Source organism: Aquila chrysaetos, chromosome 14, assembly GCF_900496995.4.
Source record: "Aquila chrysaetos chrysaetos chromosome 14, bAquChr1.4, whole genome shotgun sequence".
In the NCBI taxonomy this organism is placed as follows: Eukaryota; Metazoa; Chordata; class Aves; order Accipitriformes; family Accipitridae; genus Aquila; species Aquila chrysaetos.
Window position 1 is genome coordinate 29,483,506 of NC_044017.1, and position 24,218 is coordinate 29,507,723.

General features: G+C 41.0%; 1 protein-coding gene across 1 annotated transcript in view; it reads right to left on the reverse strand.

Annotated features, from left to right (window-relative positions):
* The window catches only part of EPSTI1 (epithelial stromal interaction 1), a 48,965-nt gene that overhangs the window by 8,625 nt on the left and 16,122 nt on the right, over positions 1-24,218 (reverse strand). The window contains exons 4-9 of the mRNA XM_030036679.2: positions 23,233-23,306; positions 22,512-22,595; positions 16,703-16,776; positions 5,938-6,031; positions 2,745-2,828; positions 81-154 (exon numbers count right to left, since the gene is read on the reverse strand). Coding sequence (XP_029892539.1) covers positions 81-154; positions 2,745-2,828; positions 5,938-6,031; positions 16,703-16,776; positions 22,512-22,595; positions 23,233-23,306 — 484 coding nt within the window. The remainder of the gene's footprint in view (positions 1-80; positions 155-2,744; positions 2,829-5,937; positions 6,032-16,702; positions 16,777-22,511; positions 22,596-23,232; positions 23,307-24,218) is intronic.

A 24,218-nucleotide genomic window follows, 5' to 3' on the forward strand; every position in this document is an offset into this window, starting at 1 on the left:
AAAGCATGCATGCCTGCAATTTTGAGACCCTTTCCAGATAGGAATTCAATTAGAGTGTATTCTGCATTTTGGCATCATACCTCCTCTGTTCATTTCGATGTGCTCTTGTCCTGGCTTCTTCTTCCTGCTTTTGTTTAAATTCCATGAATTCAGCCTGGGAATGATAAAAGTGAAAAAAAAAAAAAAAAACAATCCCAACAAAATTACTTTTAATTAACATACCTATATTGCAAACCCAATTAATTTAAAGGGGTGCGCCAGACACCAGTCCGCTTCCCCTTGCCCCAACCCACGGGTTTGAATTTCCCCGTGGGTCCAAGGGGGAAGACAGCCGAAGTCATCTAGCAGGAGCAGACACAGCCATCGCGCCCGTAGGGTCCGATGGAGACATGCCCTTCGCCTCCGGCCTCCGCGGAGCATGAGGAGAAGTTGAGGACGGGGGAACGCGGCGTGGTGTGTCACCTCCGGCTCCCTGGGGCTCCCCCAAGGGGGACGGAAGGGAAAATGGTACCCGCTGGGGCGGTGAAAGGGTGCGCAGGCTCCCAGCGTGGCGGCAGCCTGCCATCCTTACGTTACGCAATGTTAAGGTATAGAAACAACGTCAAAGGGAATTCTTCTCGGGAGAGTTTGCTCGTGCGATTTTAGCCAGGACTGCGAAGGAAACACAGCTTGTGCGACTCCGCTCTGCGCGTGTGCTTGTTTGTCTGGCTCTCGTTCCCTGCGATGTACCCGAGAATTGAAGATGCAGATTTTTCCGCAAAGAAAATTTGGCTTGCAGGGTGAGGGGGAATGGATAGGAACAGACCCATCTTTCATGTTTTCCATAGCAACTGAGCAGCTGTAGGAATAGTAACTAAAATAAAATGATGCGGTTAGATAAAAGCTTCAATAACTGAATGGAACCACAAAAGTTTAAAAAAAAAATCAATTTAAGTGGAACATTAAATAAAAACTATGCAATAAATGTATGAAGAAAATCAATAACTGCAAATGTGTTGTGTATCAATATTTGTCTAGCCCTAAAAGAAAAAACAGGATTAAGAAATAAAAAAGCCAACCTTAATTTTCACTGTTTTAAATAACTATTCAACCTGAAAATTAAAACCCAGTATCTGACTTTCCAATATGCTGAGTCCTCTCATGGACTAATATTCTGAAATATATTGTGTGTATATGATGCGGTGTTCAAAGCGTACTGAAAATTTCTATATCAAGCAATACATACTAAAACCTGTTCTGAAGAAAAAAAAGGAACTGAGAAAGCCTATACGCTTTATAGCTACACTGTGCTCCGAGGTACACACAAGACAGAATTCGCAATTACTTTAATTAATATTAGTTTGAAGTAGAAAGGAGCCAACATATATCTGAGGGACAATTATTGGAGCCTTTAAAATACATGTTATTTACAGTAGGTCTGTAAGTAGTGCATTACTCTGCGCAATAGGTAGTGGCAACTGTGAAGGCAAGGAGCACTTGGAACCATGTAGCAACCAAGAGCAGCCTTAGAAGCAGCCAACACCTTCTCAGCTGTCTGTGGAAATCAATAGAGTCTAAAGCTCTACATGAGTCCCTTAAACCAAACTCATAAAGTAGGAGCATGTTAATTCACATCTGTAGTTATTTTCTCTATGGAAGAATCGGTGTAAAGAATACAACAGCTACCAGCCTTACACCCATCAGGACTGGCTTTCAAAAATTTTTCCTCTGTGTAATTCTGGGGAATAAGCATATGCCTGATGGGAAAGCAATTAAGAGCCTCCCCTTTTCCCCACCTTTTGTTTCCAGCATCCTGGTTGCTAGAATACTATGAAACGAGGACACTTATCCCCAACATTTAAAGAAAAATATCCATGAGAGGGGCTGAGTCACTTGTCCAGCTCTAGCAGCACCTCACTGAGTGGAACTTGTTGCGCTAAGATTCTGCTACTGGGGAAGGAGTTTAACATTAATTTGGATGTTTGTAACAGCAGAGGCATAGCAAGAGGCTCCGTATTTGCTAATATGGATTTGCTAATATGATTTGCAAATGCTGCCCTCCCCATACTTGCACAGTCAGACCTGGAGCCGAGACAGATAACTTGGCACAGCGCCTTCGCCTTGCGTAGACGAGCTTTATGTGGATATGGTACCCAAATCCATGCCAGAGGGACTACAGTGCTTCAGACACATCTCAGGCAATGCGTGCCGCATATGCAGAAGATGGAGTTCAGAGCAGCAGTTACGGCATGCCTGTTTTTTAGACAATTCAAAACTCTTCTTTTAGGTGGTTAGCAAGGAATGGAGAAGCATACAGACTTAACAGCAAATCTGAGTGCTTCCACACCCCCATTTGGGCAGGCAGGGCGCATGGGCCTTGATTCTCAAGAAAGAGACTACTCAGAGTCTGAGATCATCACGAATATCTCAGTAAGTTACTTCTGCCTGAAAGAGAGGAAATTGGTTTCCTTAGCCTATGAAATCAGGTGCCATGGTCAAAAAATGCTCTGCATAATTGTTCAAATGAAGACACGAACAGGAGCTAGTCATCCAGATGCAAATAGCCATGAACCCAGAAGATAATTGTCCCGTCCCTGTCCAAATTTTACAGCTTGGCTCATCTCTCTCACAATATTTGAAAACAGTGATTGAATCACTTTTTCTAAAGAGAAGCTCTATGCATAGGCTACAAGTAATCAATGTATTTAATTGGTTTCACAGCATGCAAAAATGATACAATATGCAAACTGTTAATGTATAATTACCTTCCTCCGTTGTTCTTGCTTCATTTCCTCTAATCTTCTGTTTTCATACTCTCGAAGAGCTTGCTTATAAGTATGGCTTCTCATCTATTGTTCAGCAGAGAATATAAATATATTGGTGTGGGGGGGGGGGGGGGGCAAAATCCCAAACCTTATTCCCAAATAGTTATACAGGTAATTAAAACAGAAATGGTTGAATGATTCCAGTTACTTAAAAACCAGATTAGTCTCAAGACTGGAATTCCAACAAGAAGTGGTCTAAAGCCTCTCAGTCATTCGGTTTGGCTGAACGTCCACCTGCACATCACAACCAAGCAGCCACAGCCCATGCTATTCCGTGTCCCAGTGGCAAGCATAAAGATACCCTGAGCAGTCAGAAAACACAATCAGGATATCTGATAGTGAGGTGGGGTATTCTGCGAAGAAAGAAAAGTACTGAAAACATTACCAGGATAACAAAGCAGAATGGGGAACAGAGGGGAATCCAGGATTACTTGTGGAAAGGCATTTGTGGAGGTAGGGCAACAGAAGCTGAGAGATCAAATCTGCTATATTATTTCTGGGGCAGCCAAGAGAACTGAAAATCTGAGCTACACATCATGAATAATGTATTCAACAGTGTAGCAGGTTTTCACAACAATAAGTAGCCCTGGTCTTTCACAAGTTGTAGTTGTTAGCAAAGAGCCAGCCTACCGTTAGGATCTTATAGGATCCTTAGGATCTTATACATAGGAACTTACACTGAAGTCTTTGAGCAGGGACATAGTGTAGCACGCTAAATAATGACCCAGTATAATTTAATACAAGAAGTGTGCAGGTTTGACTTTAGTGAGGAATTTGTTGCAGGTCTACACAATGTTCTCAAAACTTGATATATGCATGCAGAATGACACCATTAAAACAACAGGCACATAATTTGCTAAAAAGACTGAATAGAGAAAGCAATTATTAATAGCTCAATTTTGAGCTGGGAGGAGTTGTTACATGTGTCCAGGGAGACTCATTCTGGGTCCAATATTATTCATTACTCTCCGTAATGGCTTGGAGAATTGTGTGGAGTGTATGTTAATCAAGTTGAAAGACAATAAAAATCTACACAGGATTGGTAACACTTTGAAAGACAGGATTAAAATTAATTATGAGCTTGATTAAGAAAGAGGGCCAAAAAAGTCACCAATGACAGAGTCACTCCAAAGAAGTTAAATTTGTTCATGCACATCAAGTAATATTTGACACTGATATTTGAACTAGGCATGCTAAATTAATATCACCATCAAAGAAATGATGTGAGGGAAAAAAATTAATCAACATTACATTGTTCCAAACTTTCTTTAGAACATGAATTTTAAATTTAAAAAAATCACACACATGTATATATATATATATATATATATATATATATGCCCCTCTTTTAGCATGCATGTCAGGCACTTCCTAAGCTTCACTATTTCAAATACATTGCTCCTGAATCTTTTAATTACTCCAGACAAAGGACAGGTCCAAGATAACATCAAAATTAGAGTTCAAATTTTCCCACTGTTTTAGCATTTTGGTACTATGCCAAGTTTATTTAGATAACAACTCATTGGTTATGTGCTTCAGATTCCTCACACCGAGCACAGAGGCTGTGCGTATGCCTATAGACCATAGCTCATCCAAGCCGGTTGGGAAGACATCTTGCTAACTGCATTGCTGCGTTATAAGCAAGTGATGAATTGATTCACAAAGCTATTGAAATGCTGCCATGCAAAAGACATGTATAATATCAGCTAGTATTAAGGAACAGTACAGATAGACTATGTATTTTATCCGCTTGGACATTAGTGAAGTCAAAGATGAACTATGGTATGTAATTTGGCATAACTTATTAAGAAACCCGTCAAAAACTGGAACGAGAAAGGCAAAGGCTAAAAGTAGGACCTATACACCTGAAAGAATTCAGTGTTCCTTCAGGCATCCACCCACTTCTGTATATGCTAAAATATAAATATATAAAATATAATGCTAAAATCCAAGTCAGTCCTGGGGACACGAGCTCACTTGTCTTCGCGGTTCAACATTCACACCATACAAAAGGCTGCAGAGCTGGGTCTTCCCTACCAAAGAACAAGCTCCCCACTGTTTGGAGTGTCAGATGCTTCAAGAAGGAGGTAGAAGTGGTTTCAAGACATCTTTTCTCCCTTCCCATAGTCCTTCATCTTCCTTGTCTGCCCAGGACTACAAAAGACCCGAGGAATCAAAGGGGAAAGGAACCTATTTTCAATATCACCTTCCCTTTTCATGCAATGAAAACCAGGAAAAGATACTAGAGGCAAGACAGAGCTGTCATATATTCTGTTTGCAGCAATTTCTGTAACGGGAGGGTCTTGCACTTTTCCAAGGCTTCCGAGGAAATATGGAGGTAAATCTTCTCCTCCCTTTACTCAACTGTTGGTGTTCAAGGTTGTATACAACAAAGGGCTGCCCAGATTGGATACTTCGAAGTTCTGCTGACTAAAGACTATTGCTTGTAACAACAATTTCTGTCCACTTGGCTGCCTGCTCTCTGTCTTCCCACAATTAAAAATCTCCCTAAACGAGAAATACTTCTGTCTCAGGGTTAATATTCCTCACTGAAAGTTTTTACATCAGTAGGAAAGCTTGATTTAGACACGAAGAGACTAATCATATGTAAAAAAGCCTTTTTGAGGCAATTAGAATAATGAAACTTAAGCAATACTTTATCTATTTCCTAATTACATTGATACTTACCAGGCTCGTTCAAACTGGGACAAAGTCCTCAAGCAGTCTATGGAACCGCTTTTAGGATGCAGTGAGAAATAAGCTTCCCTTCTGACTAGATTTTCAGTGCAGTAAAGCATCCGCTGACATGAATTAGTTGAGATTTCATAAAAGCTTGCCTCCAACGGATGGGTACAGAGTACATTTAAGATTCTGATCTGACCTTAGAATATAAATCTGGCTTTCATTTATCAGAGAGAGATCTGTGAGTAATAAAGGCAGTCCCCTACTATGTAGGATACTCTGCCAGTGTGTAAGAAACAATGTAGGCAATCTCATTCACCCAGAAAGACTCCCTGGTACTCACTGAGTTATGTCGAGGCAATTAAGCTCAATTAGAATATTCTAATATTACACTATTGACAGCACCTGGAAAGGTGACAGAAAATATAGCACATGCCATGGTTTTGCTTACCCATGCTGTAGATTCTGGGCCACAATTAGCAATCTGACAGGAATCACTCTTTGGCAAACCCAAGTCCAATCTGTTCAATAATTCATTGGTTTTGCTACGAAGAAATCCAATCCAAATAGAATTGTTAGTGCTTCTATAAAAATAAATACAGCTTTTTATTCCACCCTTGGAATCTAGCCGAGACATTTTATCATGTGACTGCTGAAAAACATCACAGGTGGAACAAAAGGTTGTGGAGACAGACAGAATAAAATGGGACAGAGGATACAGAACCTATATTGTGGACAAGACATTTGCTGGGAGGAATTTTTAAGCAAATAATTATTGCCATTTGCATATTTGGGGTCTACAGTGGCTATGCGTTCTTTCCTCATTGTAAAGCTCCTAAAACACAGACTCACATAACATTGGACTTCATCAGGATGCTATTGCTTCACTGAATTGTTGCAGATACTTCTACAGGATCTATAAATCTCAGACAAGTCATTTAAAAGATTATTTTAAGGAATTTTCCTTCACGGTTAATACAATGCAGCCTTACAACAGATTACTTAATCAAGCAGAAAGACTTTGAAGCATTTTGTAGCATTGGGAAAAAAAAAAAAAGCTTGTCTTAGTTGAAGCAAAATTGCATAACATTGTCATTTCTTATTCTGGCAAGGGCAATTTTATTTTTCCAATCGCACCCCTTATAAACCAGATTTTCAAAGTAGCATCGCTTTGCTCACAGTTTCAACCAAGTACAGTTAAACAAAGTCACAAGCAGCAACATAAACAAATGTTAAGAATAGGAATTTCAGTGCCATGATCAGGAATCAGTTTCCTAACCTGCAGTCCCAGGCTACTCAAGTCTTTGCTCACTCAAAGGAACAGAGTTAGAGGAAAGAGACAATTTTATTTCTGTATACAGCTTTGGAAAGCAGGAAAGTACTGAAGTGAGAGCAGAAAGAGTGCTTCAACAGGCATTCAACAAAGATTTACTCTGCTAACAGGGCAACCAGCTAGCTCTATGCCACTACCAAAGACAGCTACTTAACCTTGGAGAAAAAGCCTTGGCTGCCAAAGAGTGATGATGATTAACTGCTGAAACAGACTAACAAGTGTGTTTTTATCTTTCACTCCATGATCTGAAACAGTGAGTGGATGCATTTTTGGAAAACGTCCTGCTGGTCAGTGGGTATATTGAGAAGAAGTGGGGAAAAGAGCAAGAACCCACAAGTTCTTCTCTGCTACTCTACACAGTACAAAACCATGTTAGCACTTCAGGTACAGAGTACTTGCTCAAGCTGTAGCAAGCCATGCTTTTCGAGTCTCAGCATTCCCAGTTCACTCCCTTTCCTCCATTACCTGGGCAGTTAACATGGACCTCAGTCAACACACAATACAGAAAGAACCAAGTGAAACATAAGATCCCCTGATCTACAAAGCACACGTATATCAAGGTTAAATAGATTTATAGTCTTCTTACCCAAGCGTTAAGCGCACACATTTTTTCCATGAAAGATGAGTGGTTGAGTGGTGAGATTGCACAGAATAATTTGGGGAACTTGAAGTTTTAAATTGCAGATTTTGTGTTTCTCTACCTATGCTAAAATTGGTAAAATAACAATTTATTTCAACACCAGAAAGACTAAGAACTCCTACAGAAAGTCTGTAATATATTTGAGAAGGTTGAAGCTCTGCAAAGAAGTATCTGGGAACTTAGGAGTATACCTGGATGTCCTAATTCCTTATGGATGGCAAAAGAAAGGCATGGGGTATGTGGAAGTTCTCATTATTTGCATAAAAATGGGGTGGAGGGTTAAAACACTGCATTTCCTGGATCAGCACACTGATAGATGAAAAGCTAACTCAGATTTGGGATTAGAAAAGATGATTACAAGAGTGGAAGCAAATAAAGTTTCTCAGCAAGACTGTACACTGTGACTGAATACAGAAAACACCCTACTACACCAAATTAATTAATACATTAATAGTGTCCCTATCACAAGAAAGGGACTTAGGGTTCTGAACCTGGATGAAGACAAACTCAGTCAAGTCAGTCATATATGTTAATTCACTGTGTATCATCTCTAGAGAAACCCAGCAATGCATTTGGAGTTGCCAGACTGTCAAAATATTGTCTGAATGGTATTTTTCATAATATTAAGCTTATAGTCATAACAATGCAGAGCATAGCATAAGCCATGCTGCAGGGAAAGGGGGAAGTCGGAGAGATGACAGTTCAATTAATGTTCCAGAGAGGAAAGGATTATCTCCAGAAGGAAATCAGCATATCAAAGTGTCCATAGGTATTCCACATTCAGACAGCTGGAGCAACATCTCACTCGCTCGCTAAAACTTCAAGGGCTAATCAAAGATGCTAATAAAATGTGTTCCTCTAGACTAATTACTATTAAGGAAAGAAGAGCATGAGCTGAAGAAATTAATTTGAATACAGCAGCATCCTGATACCCTTCAAAAATAGCTAGGCAAAAGGAGATCCAAAATTTAGACAAACCAAGAAGACGGCACCCTCCTAGCAGGCTGCTAACCTGAGCTCTGACTACCCCTAAGCACCAGGCTGAAGGGAAGAGAGCCCTTCAGAAGCACTGGTTAAGCTGGAGCGATCTTATGAGAGTATTTTGTCTTTCTCGGTAGCCCTGTTTCCCATTACACCGTTGGGAACGAATCTTTTACTCTGCTAATTAAAATAGGCTGCTCCCATACTGGTACGTTTAATAGCACCAGGCAATACTCTTAGCATGGGAACTCAGCCATCTATATTGTGGTGACAGTTCCTGGAATAGTTTTGACCTGTTCCAATAGCACTTTCCCAAATAACTCCTGGCTGCTGTCCGGGAATGAATATCAACCACAAGTAACTTTGGATGCAACCGCCCCATTTTGGGAGGTAAAAAAAGTTTGCTAGCACTGGAAGCAGGCAGTCTCAGGTCTGTTAGCCTCAAAAGTGACAGTGACTGGCAGTATTTAATTTATTAGTACAGATGCAGCTGTGGGGGAGTGAAGCACAATACTGGATTCGGGGCCTGAAAAGCTCTTAAGAGCTGTCATGGGAAAATACTGACTCTGCTGCCAGGATCATTAAGTAATGTGCTAGGAGAGGACAGTGCACGACTGAGGAAACCAGTCGATGCTGCAGATGCTTTCTGTGGGTCCTCAGATATACGGCTTTACAAATCACAACGATTCTTCAGGCAGAGTCCTTTCTTAAAAGCTGTTATGTAAAAGCACATACTTGAAGCTCAACAAGTACATGTAAAATGCAGAAACATGAATTTGCTAGGTGCTCCACTGAGAACGCTGTCATTTAGGGATTTAGAGTTGGCACCCTGCACTCACAAGCTACTTGTCGATCAGGGAATCCACACGCATTTCTTATTGCTTGGGACTAAACACGTGTGCTGCCCACATTCCCACCGGGGTGGTGAGACAAGCTGGTAGACACAAAAGCCGGCGTGAGTCTGGGTTCCTCTGGCCTAGGTGGGAGTTCCCATGGTCTAACAGGGTCTCCAGCCTTGACAGCCGAGAAGCAGAAAGCTCCACCGTTGACTCCAGCGTGCAACTGTGGAAGATCTGAAGACCCGCAACTGATCTTGTTGCAAGACCTGAGGTCTAAAATCCTGTGCGGAATAAGGGCTTAAACGTTGTGTGCCATTTGGTCTTAACTCCTCTCACATCTACAAGGCAAACAGAAGAGCCAGTCCTGAAAAGGATTCATCCTTAGGGAGGTGAATAAGGATACGGACTCAGGGCCCAGCATCTTCCTCCACGCAAGAGTCGCACAGCACCACTTGCTAAGCTTTTCATTTGAGACTGTATTCCTCTCACAACAGAGATGCAAAGAAAATAATTTTTCTGCCTACACATAAACTTCTTGGCTTTAAGTCTGTTTTACAGACTAACATTTAAAATGCATCAATTAAAAAGGCTTCTTGTAATCTTCATTATTCCTTCCCAATGAAACCAGTGGCAGTTAATTCTTTTGCTTTAATTGATGGATATTGAAATGCCAGGATACAAAAAAATATACTGGCTTTTATGCCAGTGCCTTTGAAAAAAAAAAAAAGCAGCACAATACTTTTGCATATATCATAAATCTATTTATTTCTCTTGACAATTTTTAAAAGATAATGGCCACTCTTATTACTGTTGAAACCAAGACAGCTCCTGAACATTTTGTTTTCTCAAGCTGCAGGATCTCCAGCATTACAATTCTGCTCTAATGAATGTCCACAAGTATGCTAAGAGCCATTCAAAAACAGTAATAAAAAATAAAAATAAAGGATCCCAAGCCAGGTAAATCATTATAGCCATTTCAGAGAGGTGACAACATGAGTAGTCGCTAAGACAACAGAAAGAGCATCTAGTGCTGAATGACATGGACACATCAGCTTCCAAATTCATTGCCAGTAAGCAATGCTAAAGTGATATTTCACCATTTTCTTCCAATTCAGCTGAAAAACTAAGAACCATGCATAATGCATGCATAATGTTAGTTTCGCACATCTGCCCAGAAGTTTCACGATGGTTTTTAAACAATAGAAGGACTCCCCCTCTCAAAAACAAAAAAACAAAACTGAATTTCATTCAAGAAGGATCTTCTTGCATCACCAGCAAGCATATCTACATTTCTCCCCATACTTCAACGTACTTAATTGGCTAAGCATAACAACTTCCTCAACTTTTGCCTAAATTAAGATCAGTCGCTTAACACTACCAAAGCCTACCCACCAGAAAAGCTGCCCTTCATCAGTAAGGTCCGTGGTGCGTGGGTCAGGCACTTGCAATGACCCACAAGCCAGGCTGGCTGGTACTAGGGCCGTTGCTGCTCCTCTGGCACATTACTTAACAAAATCAAATGTTAAAATAGAAGAAATTCCAGAAGTCGAGGCAAAGGTCGATGAGATTGCTGTTCATTTATGCAGGTTTCCCATAGATTCTATGTTGGGAGATGGAGAAAGAGACTCCAAAGGGAGGTGTAGTTGGGATTTTCACTAATGAAAATCATTTGCTGCAGTGGGAATGAAGCTGGGGGCCAATAATACCATGTGTGAAAATAATCCCACCAAAGGTACATATTTCAAAATTAAGCCATTAAGAAAGTTGCAAGCAGCCTGAGTGGGGACACCAATGGCTTTTGCTGATATACAGTTATACATGACTCCTCTCACACCCCCTCCTCTTTGCAGAGATTTACCACAGCAAGAAGTTTACAAGGTTTAAGTAAGTTCGGAAGGCTACAAGCAACTGCCGTGTTTCCCACAGCTGGGCCATGACAAGGGGCAAGGTAGTAAAAACATCTCCGTCCGTCAGCAACAAACATGCCCTCAGCTCTATGTGGATTCTGGTTCTCCTGTACCTCAACTCTAACCCACGCCTGCAGGACAGAGTCCACTTCTGGGTAAGAAGAAAAAACAAACACCAGCCATGTGCAAAGTTGTCAGCATGAATGAATGTCCATTTTTTGGTGTGCGTGTGGGCGGGGGATTCATCGTTTGCTGGAAGCTATAAGGTGAATAATTACAATGTGAAATAATTAACCCATTCAATTCCTGTATGATGTTGATGGCTCTTCTGCAATGCCCTTAACTGGGAAGAAAGGCCATCCTCTAGGTACTTAGTTCACTTGCTTTCCAGCACAAATCCTTCCAGCAGCCACATACCAAGCTTAATGCAGTATTCACAGACTTCCCTGGCAGTAATGCACAAGCATACTAAGGAGGATTTGGACAAATCTAATGATAGTGATCAAAAGTGTGCTGTCTTTGGCCGGTAGGCTTTCTCGTCTGCAAGTTCTTGAGCATGTGTTGCTATTCTTGGGGATAAGAACAAAAAATGTGGCACTAGTTCATTTTAGGTATAAGGCTTCAAGAAAGTATAAAAATAAGTTTACAAAAAAAAAAGGCAACTTTCTCAGCAGAATTATTTTCATCAGTTCCCACCCACACCCAAAACTAATCTTTCCTGTCAACCCACTTGCTTTTTTTGTTTTCCTGACTGGATGAAATAATACAGCTAGGCTATTCTTTCCTCCCACCAACTCATCCAATATTCTCGGAAGTTATTTTAGACATCAAGTTTCATTTATTATCTGAAGTAATAAGCATAAATCCAGTTTTAAGGAAAATGCAGTTTTGTATAAGTCTATAGCATAGATCTTCCATTCTGTGTGCTCCATCTGCATGTGCAATCTGCTTCTATATTTTCAGCCAGCTTGCATGGGCAGATTAATGCGTACAATTAGAAAGCAACCTCACAGGCGTTCAATAAACTGCCTTCATTATTACACTCAAGAGAGTCCCTTTGGATGTCTATAAAAGCCTAGTTTTCTGCCTGTTAGCTAAATAATTGACAATGCTTAAAATAATCAGGAGCAAATGAACAAAGCGAAGACCATTGTGGTGAAAAGAAGCAAACAAAAGATTCTCAAGGCTGCAAACCCTTTTTGTGCAAGCCCGCTTTCATTCTCTCTAGCATCCTATATTAAAAGTCTGGTCAGGTTTACATTTGCACTTCTGTGGGGAAAATTTGTTACCAGCCTGCTGTTTGAACCACACATCATAGGGGACTGAAAACTGGCAAGGACACTAGTATTTATCCTGCAAAAAATAGATAAATATATAAAAATTCTGTTTTGATTCAGGTTTTATTTTCTTGCATTTTATGACTTTTGAGAAAACTGCTTTGGCAGGCAAGTGTATATCAGCTCGGTTTGGTGAACCTCCTGCATTGTGTTTGGAATATGCACTTAGAAGTGCTCTGGCAAATTCTGTTTCCAGCTCCAAATTCTGAGCAGAATATATTGAGTGCACACATGTACCCGAGCGCAGCAGTGCCAGGAATTTTTACAGTAGTACAACCTTCACAAAAACAGAGGCACAAATCTGTAACCAAGGGAAGGATTAAGTGACACAACAGCCATCATGTACTACTAAAAAGTAACCCTATGTTCTAGACTGCTTTTCCCATTACATAAATAGGTAGGTGGCTATTAGAAAAGCAGTGGACCACATCCAATACTACAGTTTCTGGGAAGTCAAATCCAAATTAAATAAAAGCACCTTACTAGAGAGCTGGGCTAAAACCATATGGTGAGACATGCTACAGTTCAGGCACAGATTCATACAGCCTGCACAGCAAGCCACAGAGAAAAGCAAGTCATCAGGTTAGCCATCCCTCATTACCGTTTAAATGACAATTTCTGTGTCCTAACTAAAGAGGGATGTCCTGAAAAGTCCTCGACCAGCCACCCAACCTCTTCTTCGTTCCCATTTGGAAAGATGAATGCTCAGTCCTTTCCTCACAAAGATTAGCAATTGCAAAGTATGGACTACACAAGCATTTGTTACCTTTTAATGCACTCTGACAGAAACAGAGTCTCTACCACAGCCCATCAATGTAAAATGCATCCAAGACATCATTACTCAGAAGGAAGGACTCCATTTCATGTGTAAGTAGTTTCCAGTAGAAAAGTGCACATGTACTCCTGATTTTCTAGATCTGGCATCTGCAGAGGCAGAACCACAGTGATGCTATCACCAGTAAATCCCTCAAGTGCTTCTCTGGTAGTACAAACCGTAGCAATCCTGCCATGCAGCAACTCTGCCAGCCCAAAGTCTGCTCCTGCGTGCTCTTCAGGCTTTTTACACACAGTACTTAAGGAGATACCTTGTGAGTTTTGTCCATTTTAGTCACCTCATAGAGCTTGAGTCCACCTGGGTCAGAGGAGCTGCTGGTCCCAAAAAGGAGAGGGTTGCAGACTTTTCCACAGTACTCTGCATGCATGTCTAGACCTCATTCTCACAAGACACAAACACATACTGAAGCAACTGTGATAAGAGATACAGTTGACTTTCAAGGGCCAGTTGTACACAAAGAAGCTAACAAGGCTTTCAAGAGATAGGAAGTAACTGTATTCTGCAGACAGTGGACAAGGTTGCAGACAATTTTTCTTTTTGGCATTCACTTACTTCACGTTACACCCTTTGAAAGGGGACTTCAGTGAGAAGTTTTTGTTTTTAATAGTGACGGGAATTTAATCAGAACAACAAACTTCTGGGCAGTGTCATACTTTACTGTCAGAGTATGTTAATGACATGAGAATCTTAAGTGCCTTTCCTTATCAAATAGAAGCAGCACTTCATACGGGAGAAGTACTGATTGGGCTGTACCCCGTGGAGGCTGATACAGCTAGAGGTGGTGATCAATTTTAAAAGGTTTCCCAGCTAATGAGACTGCTGGTAGCCATTGATCTCCTCAGGAAAATTGTGATGTTGCAGCTACAGATGCTTACAGAGGACAGACTAACAAGGCAGCCTATCTTTTGAAATGGCTCCACAGGCCATGACTTTGCAGAGGTCATTGCTTTATATGCAGCATATGACCTTCCTTCCCCCCTCTCCCAGCAAGCAGGGAAGGAGATCAAAATACTCTAGCAGATACAGCGAGGAGAGGGGCACAACCTCATATTTGTTCTCTTCGCCTCTAGACATAGGGTTTCAGATGATGGAAGTAATGAGTCACTCATTTTTGCATAGTAGGCAAAAGCACATCTTTAAATACCAAGCACTTTTCTGCGAACATGTCTCTAATAACTGGCAATACTTCAGTGGAGTTACTTTACAAGATCCAAGATGTCGCACAGTCTCTTTCTATTACTCCTGGATGTTGTGCTCCATAATGCCAATGTATCTTAGCAATGCAACCTCAACAGCATCCAGCGGTAAAGACTTCTCTTCCTCTGCCCACCAGAGGATTCCTTCAGACCAGAGAAGGCACTAATGTCACTCTGTACAGCACGGGAGGTTTTTGCTTAACCAAAATTGCATTCACTGCAGGTAGGTTTTCAGCTCGCTTCCTCCAGGTGCATTATCTACAGTGTCCTCCTGGTGCACGTTCAATACATAGTACATACAAATAATCTTCTGATAGTTGACCATAACCTCAAGCAATGGAGCTCGACAGTCCATCCTTACCTTCAGTTGCATCAGCCAGTCTGGTTTCCTAAGATGACACCAGCTGAATGCTCACAAGGCTTTCCTAAACCAGTGGACAGAACGGCTGCCAGCCAGTCTCCTTCCCAGTGCCCAGGCAGCCTGAGCTCCTGCACCACCTGGGCACCAACCGACTGCCCGCGTGAAGGTGTTTCAGAGGGTTTGGGCCTGCTTTTGACGGAACAAACTTACTTTTAATGGCAAAAAAGCGACGACCAGCAGAATTAATTTCACCCTAAGCAAAAAAAGGTACAGACAGGGAAGGTGGGGGAAAGGAAGAGATACGTCTCTTATTCACTATAACTGAATAAGCCTTCAGACAAAAAATCAGATTAAATGGGAAGAACCCTCACAATCCTCTCAAGAAAAAGCAAGTAAGTCCCATAACTGAGGACCCTGGGCTGAAAAGATCTGACGAGGTTGTTGAGCTACGGTCAAAGAGCGTGAAGGTGTCTAGTCTGACAGAAACAGGCAGAGATCTAAAGCTGTGCAGGGTCTTCAGAAATCCTGAGGAATCAAGGTGTATGGGGGAAATCCACACCGGCACAAACAGAGGACAAACAGCAGGCAAAATACCAATATCTAGAGACAAATGTTGGCAATGTATTTAAGGAAAGAGCTGTACCTAAAGCCAAATGGGAAGATATAGAAGGAAAAAGACAAGAAAGGCTGAGATCAGTGAGAAAGCACTAAAATGTCTATACATTAGAGAACAGAGTCTGGGCAAATGATGAAGGAACTGGAGCTACTATCATGGGACAAAAGTGACTCCTTTAAAGGTCACAGAGGAGGAAAGAGCAATCAATCATGCTAAGAACACAGGTGAGTAATTTTGGGAGCCAAAGATAAAAAAGGTAAAGGTGACTAAACAGCATTGTGTGTTAATTATGTGATAGAATTGGTCTGGATCAGTTAAAAATAAATAAATAGGGTAGAGTGAACTGGCCAGGCAGGAACTTCACTGCCAATGGAATTAATTATGTCAGGAGTTAAGCCATATCTAAATCTCACATTAAGGAGGTATTCTTGGGAAACAGGTCTTCACAGCAGATCTCTGCATTTAAGCTGTAGGACTATGCTAAATATAGGAAGTCCTCATTATTTCCGTGTGGGTTATATTTCTTTACTAGTCACTAAAATAAATGGGTGGAGATGTAATTTAGATCCTGTTTTGATAATTAGTCTTGGACTGAATGATCACATATTGATTCACTTACAGAAGGAAAACACAAAGTCGTTCTGTAATTCACAGTTTTCATTTCAAAGTGTATGTTTTGAGAAGCTAAGAGAAATCTACTGAACCAAATTTCTCACAGAATAAGGTGTGGAGGAGGCTTGGAAAATTTCACAGAATCACAGAGTGGTTGAGGTTGGAAGGGACCTCTGGAGTCATCTTGTCATCTTGTCCAACCCCCTGCTCAGGCAGGGCCACCTAGAGCCAGTTGCCCAGAACTTTTGAATATCTCCAAGGATGGAGACTCCACAACCTCCCTGGGCAACCTGTGCCCATGCTCAGTCACCCTCGCAGTAAAAAAGTGTTTCCTGATGTTCAGGATGAACGTCCAGCGTTTCAGTTTGTGCCCATTGCCTCTTGCCCTGAAGTCAAAAGTTTCAAGTCAAAAAGTGAAAAAAGAGCAACAGAAGGCAAACCCTTCCTGAGCCCCAAACCAGACAAAAGCAAACAAATAAAAATACCAAAAAACCCAAACCAAAACCAGAAGGACAAGCAGATGAGGAATTTTAGGTAATAAGTTTCAAATTTTACTTACTAATATTGATCTTCAAGGAACATGTCTCTTCTTTGCATTTCTTCTTGCCTTTTTTTAACTTCAAGTCTCTCTGCCTACAACATTAAAACCAGGAAAACGTACTTCAGATTTCCAGTAAGCCAGAAACAAACACTGATTATTTCAATTTAGTTATTTCAATATTCTGTTTTTTTTAAAACAACTATAGCAGCAGTTGGGTACAGAAGTGACCCATTCTCAAATTTAAAAATTTAGGACCAAACAGCTCCTAGTCAAGAGACCAGTCTGAAATAAAAAAAACGCACTGTGCTCCTGGCAGACCCATTTATCCTCACAAACGGCCTCGTGAGCCATCCTGGTTCTCATGACCCAGCGCTGTTGGGGCCATCTCTCGATGTAACTGGTGCAATGTTGGTCCTAGTAAGAAGGAGAGGACGCGAACCACCGCACCAAAGCAGATGAGAGTCTTGTAGCGCTGAAAGCACCGTGATACGAGTACATGTAGCTCTGCACATAGACTTGTGGCCTTCAGGAGCATTAGGTACTGGCCAGTTGAATACATGCTAAGATGGATGAAAGTGGGGGACAATTGTACTTAACCAGTGTTATTCTGGCTCAGTTATCATGCCCAGTGCAAGAGTCGACCAAATCCTTGACACACAAAACTCCTTTGGCAATCTGGATACCACGCAAATGATTAAGTCCTTTAATATAAAATTGCATATAATTTCCAATGGAAGGGTCGTCTAAGCTGCCCCATCCCCCCAAATTCAAGTGGAATAAAATGTTAAAATAAAGCAGAAACTAGAGAACTTGCTGCAACAGCAATATGTAGCTCAAGCTAAATTCCAGTCAAAAAGAGGCCTGCCAAATTTTTTTTTTCACATGCAGGCTGTAGGTAGGTCCAGTGGGAGGAGCAGACAAAAGGCAGTTCGGTGTATTAAAAGCACAAATCAGGGGTGCCAAACCGGGATTTCAGCCCTGCTATATTCTAAGCACAAGCTCCCACGCTGCAGTTGGTGGGAGGATGCTCCAACAAGAGCTCCCACCCAAGGTTCACAACGACTAGCATGTTGAGAAAACTGCAACCTCGGAGTGTCACTCTGCTCATCGCCCACCCTCAAAATGAAAAAAAACCTAATCGTTTGGTAACCCAGCAACCAGACATCGCTCTAAAAGAAGTGCCCTGGCAATTTCAGACAACACCTTGCAGAGATGAGACGGGAGCTGTAGGTGGGAATGGCCCGTTTGGTCAGAGCCCCAAATCAGGGAGAGGACACTGTACCTGGCTGGAGGTATTCTGCAAGGCCAGGTAGAACAGGGCAGGTGTGGGTGTGTGCGTAAGGGGGAAAGTGGTGTTAAGAACAGGGCTGTAACCCGCCCCCCCCATCATTTTCTTCCTGTCCTGCAATCAATATCATTTCAGAGAAATTACAGTTCTACTGGCAGTTACTCAATTATTTTGCCTTCAGTGATTTCAGGGTGGGTATTTTTTAATTGGATAAAGAATGACTGTCTGGAAGAGATTTGCAAAACAAGTGCAAATTCCTTCTCGGCATGTATTGGATTGAGAAAAAAAAAATCTGTCAAATGTCTGCAGATAGGAAAAAAGCCACTATGTTGTGTAACAATATAAACTGTTGGAAGGCAAATAACTTAGAAGTTGTTATTTGGAAAAAGGCAATGGGAAAATAAACAAAAGGAGGAAGATGAACCTCTGAATAAGATGTCCCATTGCTCAGTCATTGGACGTGCTGAGACAGTGGTACAATGTATGAAGCACTGATGCAATTAAATTAATTTAGTTAAATTCCAACTAAAGTAAGGAATATTACCCCACAGTATAGCTAAATTTTGATAGTGTTCAAAGGATATCTTGTTTGCTCCTAAACCCTCCACCCAGTGGCAGATGATTCTTTAGGCAAAAGACTCCCACCCATCTGTGCAACTTAAAAATTTACAGGGAAAGAAAGGAAAGAGAAAGAAAGGAAATCTGACGGCATCTATTACTGTCAAAGGTGATGTTGGTACCCTCAAGACACCAGTAATAGCTCCCAGGCTTTTCTCCACCACTGCTCAACATGGCAAGCTGAAACCTTCACCTCTGAAAAAGCATTTGACTTGGGAACCACCAACATATTGCAAAGCTCCTGAAAGTTCAAATCCAAAGCTCACCGGAGCTGCTGTGGTCTAACTCCTAGCTAGAACAACACAGTAATACTAACTTCAATAAATACAGTCTTTCAATATCACCCCTATCTCCCACTAGATAAAAAAGAAGGAAATATCCTACAGCTATTCTGCCACCAGAATGGTGCCTGAAGAAAAATCCAGCATATTGAAATTATTTACTTATAACTGGTGTGACTATCTTCTACTCTGGAGGTTTACCCTGGGACCCCTGCTTAGGACGCGTACAAATGACAGGCAACGGGACTGGGATATTCTCTAACTAATGACGATCTATCAATAGACATTGCCAAAGCACTCCACATTTGGCACGGTTTTCAGAAACAAAGCCAGGAGTGGAACAGCTGTGATATTGAAGGTAAACATGTTGAAAAGCATTAGCAGAAGGTCTGTAAAGTGCCTGGTTTTAACAAAATCCCGAAAAAGGCTATTCATGCTGATTAACACAGTCAAATTAAAGAGCACATGATTTGATAAAGAATAAAATGAAATTACAGCTTATTCTAAATAGGATCGTTTCTAAAGATGGCAGGACTGTTACTATGTCATGTAAGAGCAAAAGCAAGCTGCATGCAGTAGAATTAGACTGAGCCTTTTCACTTCAAATCTTTTGAATTTTTTAATATTTAGTCAAGATTTAGAATATCCTAGGAAAGGCTAAAGGCAGGGTAACAGGAACAGAGAGTGAATGACAGGAAACAGAAATATCCAGTGCACTGAAGTTATGCTATTTTGTGTACAGCACAAATGCAGAAAGCTTAAAAAAACAAGTCAAATATCAGCCACTTGTTTATTTTCTTGGGAACTTTGACAGTCCTTTCACCCAAAAGATACAAAGGAAGTTATGGTTCGGTCTGGTCAAAATCTGTGATGTGAAGGGCTGCACACAAGATACGCAACTGCAGATGCCCGCTACTAATGAGCAAATAATAGTAATGTTACTTCCCATGTACTCCCACACTTTCTGCAAATCACAGACACATCTCAGCACTAGGGACAAATACAGAAATAGGGACTCCCCTGCTGTTGTTACAAAGTCTCTCCAAAATTATTTCAGTGAGCACTCAGAGATCACTAGCTTGGAAGAATATCCGAACTCATGCAGCCCAGGGTTATTCCATGAACAAATGAAAGCAGTCCCAGGACAAGCTGCCTGACACGGAGCACATGGGATCCCAAATCCCATTCACTGCTGCACAGGGAGACTCGCGTACCAGTTCACACAAACTGGTCCTGTGGAACACCATGAGGGGAAAGGATCCATCTTCCTTCTCTCTGGGAGCCAGAGAGACACAAGGTAGATGCCAAGAGCGTTGGTATTCCAGCACCTAACCTCATGGTTAATTAAAGAATCACAGAGACAGGCAGGTGGACTCGTACAGATGGTAAAGCCAACCTTCCACATTTGGGTACTGCTTTGGCAGACACCCAGATTTCTCTTGGTCACAAAGATGACGGGAGAGCGGATACCGCTTTTCTCTGCAAAACCAGCGTTAAAGCAATAACATCAACAGATCCTATGCTCATAAGCAGCACTGGCTTCCAGTACATCATCCTTATAATCAAGCAAGAACTGAGCTGAGTACCAGCACCCGTTCTAGTCACCACGCATCAGTCCGTAGGGCTTCACCAGTCACGTTTGTTGGCAAAGTAGCTCTCCAGCTGCGAAAGTTTCAGGGCCCCTGCTGGTAAAGCTGGTTAGCCATTACCTCTTTTCAGACTCTCAGACAATTTGGGTTTTATTGAATGAATAAAAACCTTGAGCGAAAGAAGGACTGGCCTTAAGTAAGAAAAGGCGGCTTGTGAATTTTCAGGAAGACATGCTCTCAGCTGATGCCCTGTAGGTGCAGCTGTCTACAATCCATCATTTAAAAAAAAAAAGTTCCTCTCCTGCAGTAACCAGGGCCCAGTGTTGGGCATACAGTACCAGTTCTTTAGGATCCCTTTCCTGTCATCCTCAGTTCTTGGGAGCCTTTCATCTGTAGGCAGGGTGAGACGGCCAAATCAACACCTTTTAATGGCTTTTCAGCATGCTTTTCTTAAACACAGAGTTGAATTTTTAATATATAAACAAACATCTTCCAAGCAGAAATGTTCATCAGCTCAATCACTACTGTGGAAGACAACCCAAATAAACATATTCAAATTAAGAGTTCCCTTTCATGCTCCTCTGTTTTGTTTGTTTGCTTTGTGGGTATATGTTTATTTATTCAAATTAAACAGTCTGTTTGGCAAAGATGTTCGCCATGATGTTGCATTCTCCTTTAGAAGAAACTGATAGTTACAGTTTTACTATCTACAACATCTATAAAGATTTTATAATCTGTGGGAGTGAAGGTAAGGAAATTAAAGAGCATGAAAACAAAACTGATACATCAATACATTTTCTAGGTATAACTATAAATTATAGCAGTCTTGCAACATTTTTCTTGTCCAATGCCCACGGACAAACAACCCATATTTAATAGGTGAATAAAGTATAATTAATCCCTTTTCTACCATTGCTATCATCACTGCTTCTGGAACTATACATGAGCTGGTAACTGTTAATGACATTTTCACATGATAATATTTATTGCCCCTGTGAGCTATTGTGTAGGGGCTTATCCCCAAAGAGCAATGCTAACTGCTGAAAGACTGGGAACAGACTAACCCTTACCTAGAGGCAATTAGGACTAATTTTGTTTATGCATGCCCTTGTATGCCATCCAGTAGTGATGATTTTTTAATTAACTCTCAACATTCAGCTTCTGCACGGAAGATCATTTTTACTGTTGTGGAGACAAAACTTGCAAACCTAAAATCTCCCTTTCTCTCATTACTACTGTGCACATCAGCATCGTGCTCCCCCTCTTTTCTTTTTTTCATTTAAATTCCACATTACATTGTCAACCGAGTGCTACTTGGTTTCCACCAAGGAGACATGAATGAACTTTTTCAAAGGTTTATGCAGCACGCAGGACGAGAAGATGCTTTGTGAGAATTACTAGAAAAACCAAACAAATGCAAAATAAAAATGAAGATTTGCAAGTGAGGTATCGTTGATGTCAATATATGGCCAATACTAGAAGAAAAAGTGATCTTACATATTAGCAATGCATCTGGGTGTGCCCCCCAAGAGGGGCTGGAGGGGCATCTGAATTTCAGGGTGCACTCAGCACAATGCAGAGACTACACTGACCTTTTCATGATTTGGATGCCTTTTCCACCATGACAGGTGGGATTTTCTTGTATTCTTCCCGTGTGTACAGCAGGCAATTATGGATTTCTATAAGGTCTTTGTGCCATCTGCCACAATCCAATCTTACAGAGAAAGCTCATGCCGAAGTGAACTATATAACCTGTATACACAACATTAATCCTGACCCTAGTGTTCTCCCTTTCTGCTAACTCTTCAGGATGGATGCAGCTGAAAGGCTGGAGTTTCTGAAGAGCCAAAGGAATGCTCAAGCCCCAAAGAACACCAGGTCCGGCATCCTTCAGTCAGCTATAAAGAGAAGGAGAACTGGATTTCCTCACTCCTTGATGCAATCCGGGGCTACCATTTAATTTAATTAGCCGTTCCATGTAGTTCAGCAAAATCAAGCATCAAGACATGAACTTTGTTATATGGCTCCAGATCTGCAGTAACGATGTTTACCTTTTCTCTCTGAATTGCTTTCTTTTTCAGGATTTCAGCTTCTTCAGCTGCCTTTTTTGCTTTTATATATTCTTCTCTCTTGTGCTGTATGACATAAACATAGAAAATTATTTTACATATGTATGTGTATAAAGAACACATAAGGTAATTTGACTTGACTCCTGTACTGCACATCTTTCAAACCTAAAGTGTGTTTAAGGAAAGTTTCCAGAATTTTTTCTTAAAATGAAGCACTGAATAAAGCAGGCTACGCACCAGCTACTCCAATATTGGCTTTACAAAGACTGAGAAATCTAGGACTGGTAAGTGGGCATCCATGCAAGGAATCACACAGCAGTTTGATAACTTACAAGCATTTATACCTTTTATAATAGGAACAACATTTCTACGTAAGCACTGGATGGGGCGGTACATTGATCAATTAGTCGAAGTGTAGGCAGCATGCTGGAAGATATAGCGAGGCATCAAAGTGGCTTTACACCTGTACTGGTTATCACTTTAGATATGATCTGTGATATGGGTTGCTACATATTTATAGCCAGATTTCCCATTTCCTTTGGTGCAGAACATTTGTTTCTAGTTTTCTGCTGCTTCCTTCAGGTTTCATGACTTTCTTTTGTCAAGCAACTGTGAGTTCATTTTATAGCCATATGAAACACTTCATGAAAAGCTTTTTTTTGAGTTCTTAGAATAAACAAACAAAAAATTTATTCTTCCTGACCTTTTGCTGGTATTTAGATTGCATGAGCATCATTTGCTGTTTTTGCCTTGCTTCAGTCTCTGATTCCTTTCCACCTTAAAAAAAAAAAAAAACAAATCCATATAAATTGCATTTTGCATGAGCATTTTAAGTTCTAATGCCAGTCATTTCAGAACAGAGTAATATAACAGATTGGATGTATGCATATACAGGAAATTTTTCATAATTACGGTAGCTGTCTGACATTAAAGAGAACAGATAGGAGACCTTTTTGATCATTTTATCCTTCCGTCAAAAGCACTAGCTTGTTATTTACAGAGCATCCACTGTATCATCCACTCTACCCGCAAATATGTCCTACAGTATATGATCAGTTTACTGAGGAACTATTCCATTTTCAGAAAATCAGTCACGCTTTGCAGGTGAGCCTTCACTTTCAGATCCAGCTTTCCCCACTTTTGCTCAGTTTGTCACACACACACACATACAGAGCCAGAAATTTTATTGCCAAAAAGTTTCTCTTTTATCAAATTTAGGAGCTTGGAGTCTGCCAGCTCTAATGGCATGCTATCATTTGAATATCTTCTAAGTAATGTCTCTGGCCTCGAGGAAGAATCTGCTTTCTGAAATGGAAATCAAAGCCTTTTCCCACAGACCTCATATTCCTACCCAGGTAGCAGAAGGTGCCCTTTCCAAAGGCACAGGCTCTCTTTTGAGAACATTTAAAGCTCTGGCCATAATGTTCAGCCTTCAATTAAAACAAACAAACAAATAACCCACAAACAAAAAAACCAACCACACAGAGAAAGTGGTAATAGGTCTTAAGGGATGGAGGGAGAGGGTTTGATTCTATTATTCTGCTCTACTATTCTCCAAAGTATTTTCTTGCTTTAGGAGAGCCAATAATTCTTTCCCTCAGTTGTTGCAAAAACCAGCAGCAGCCCCCACCCCATTCTGAGGATGAGGGCTGTATTTTCACCTAGTGTTTTTCTGAGAAGTTCCCCACT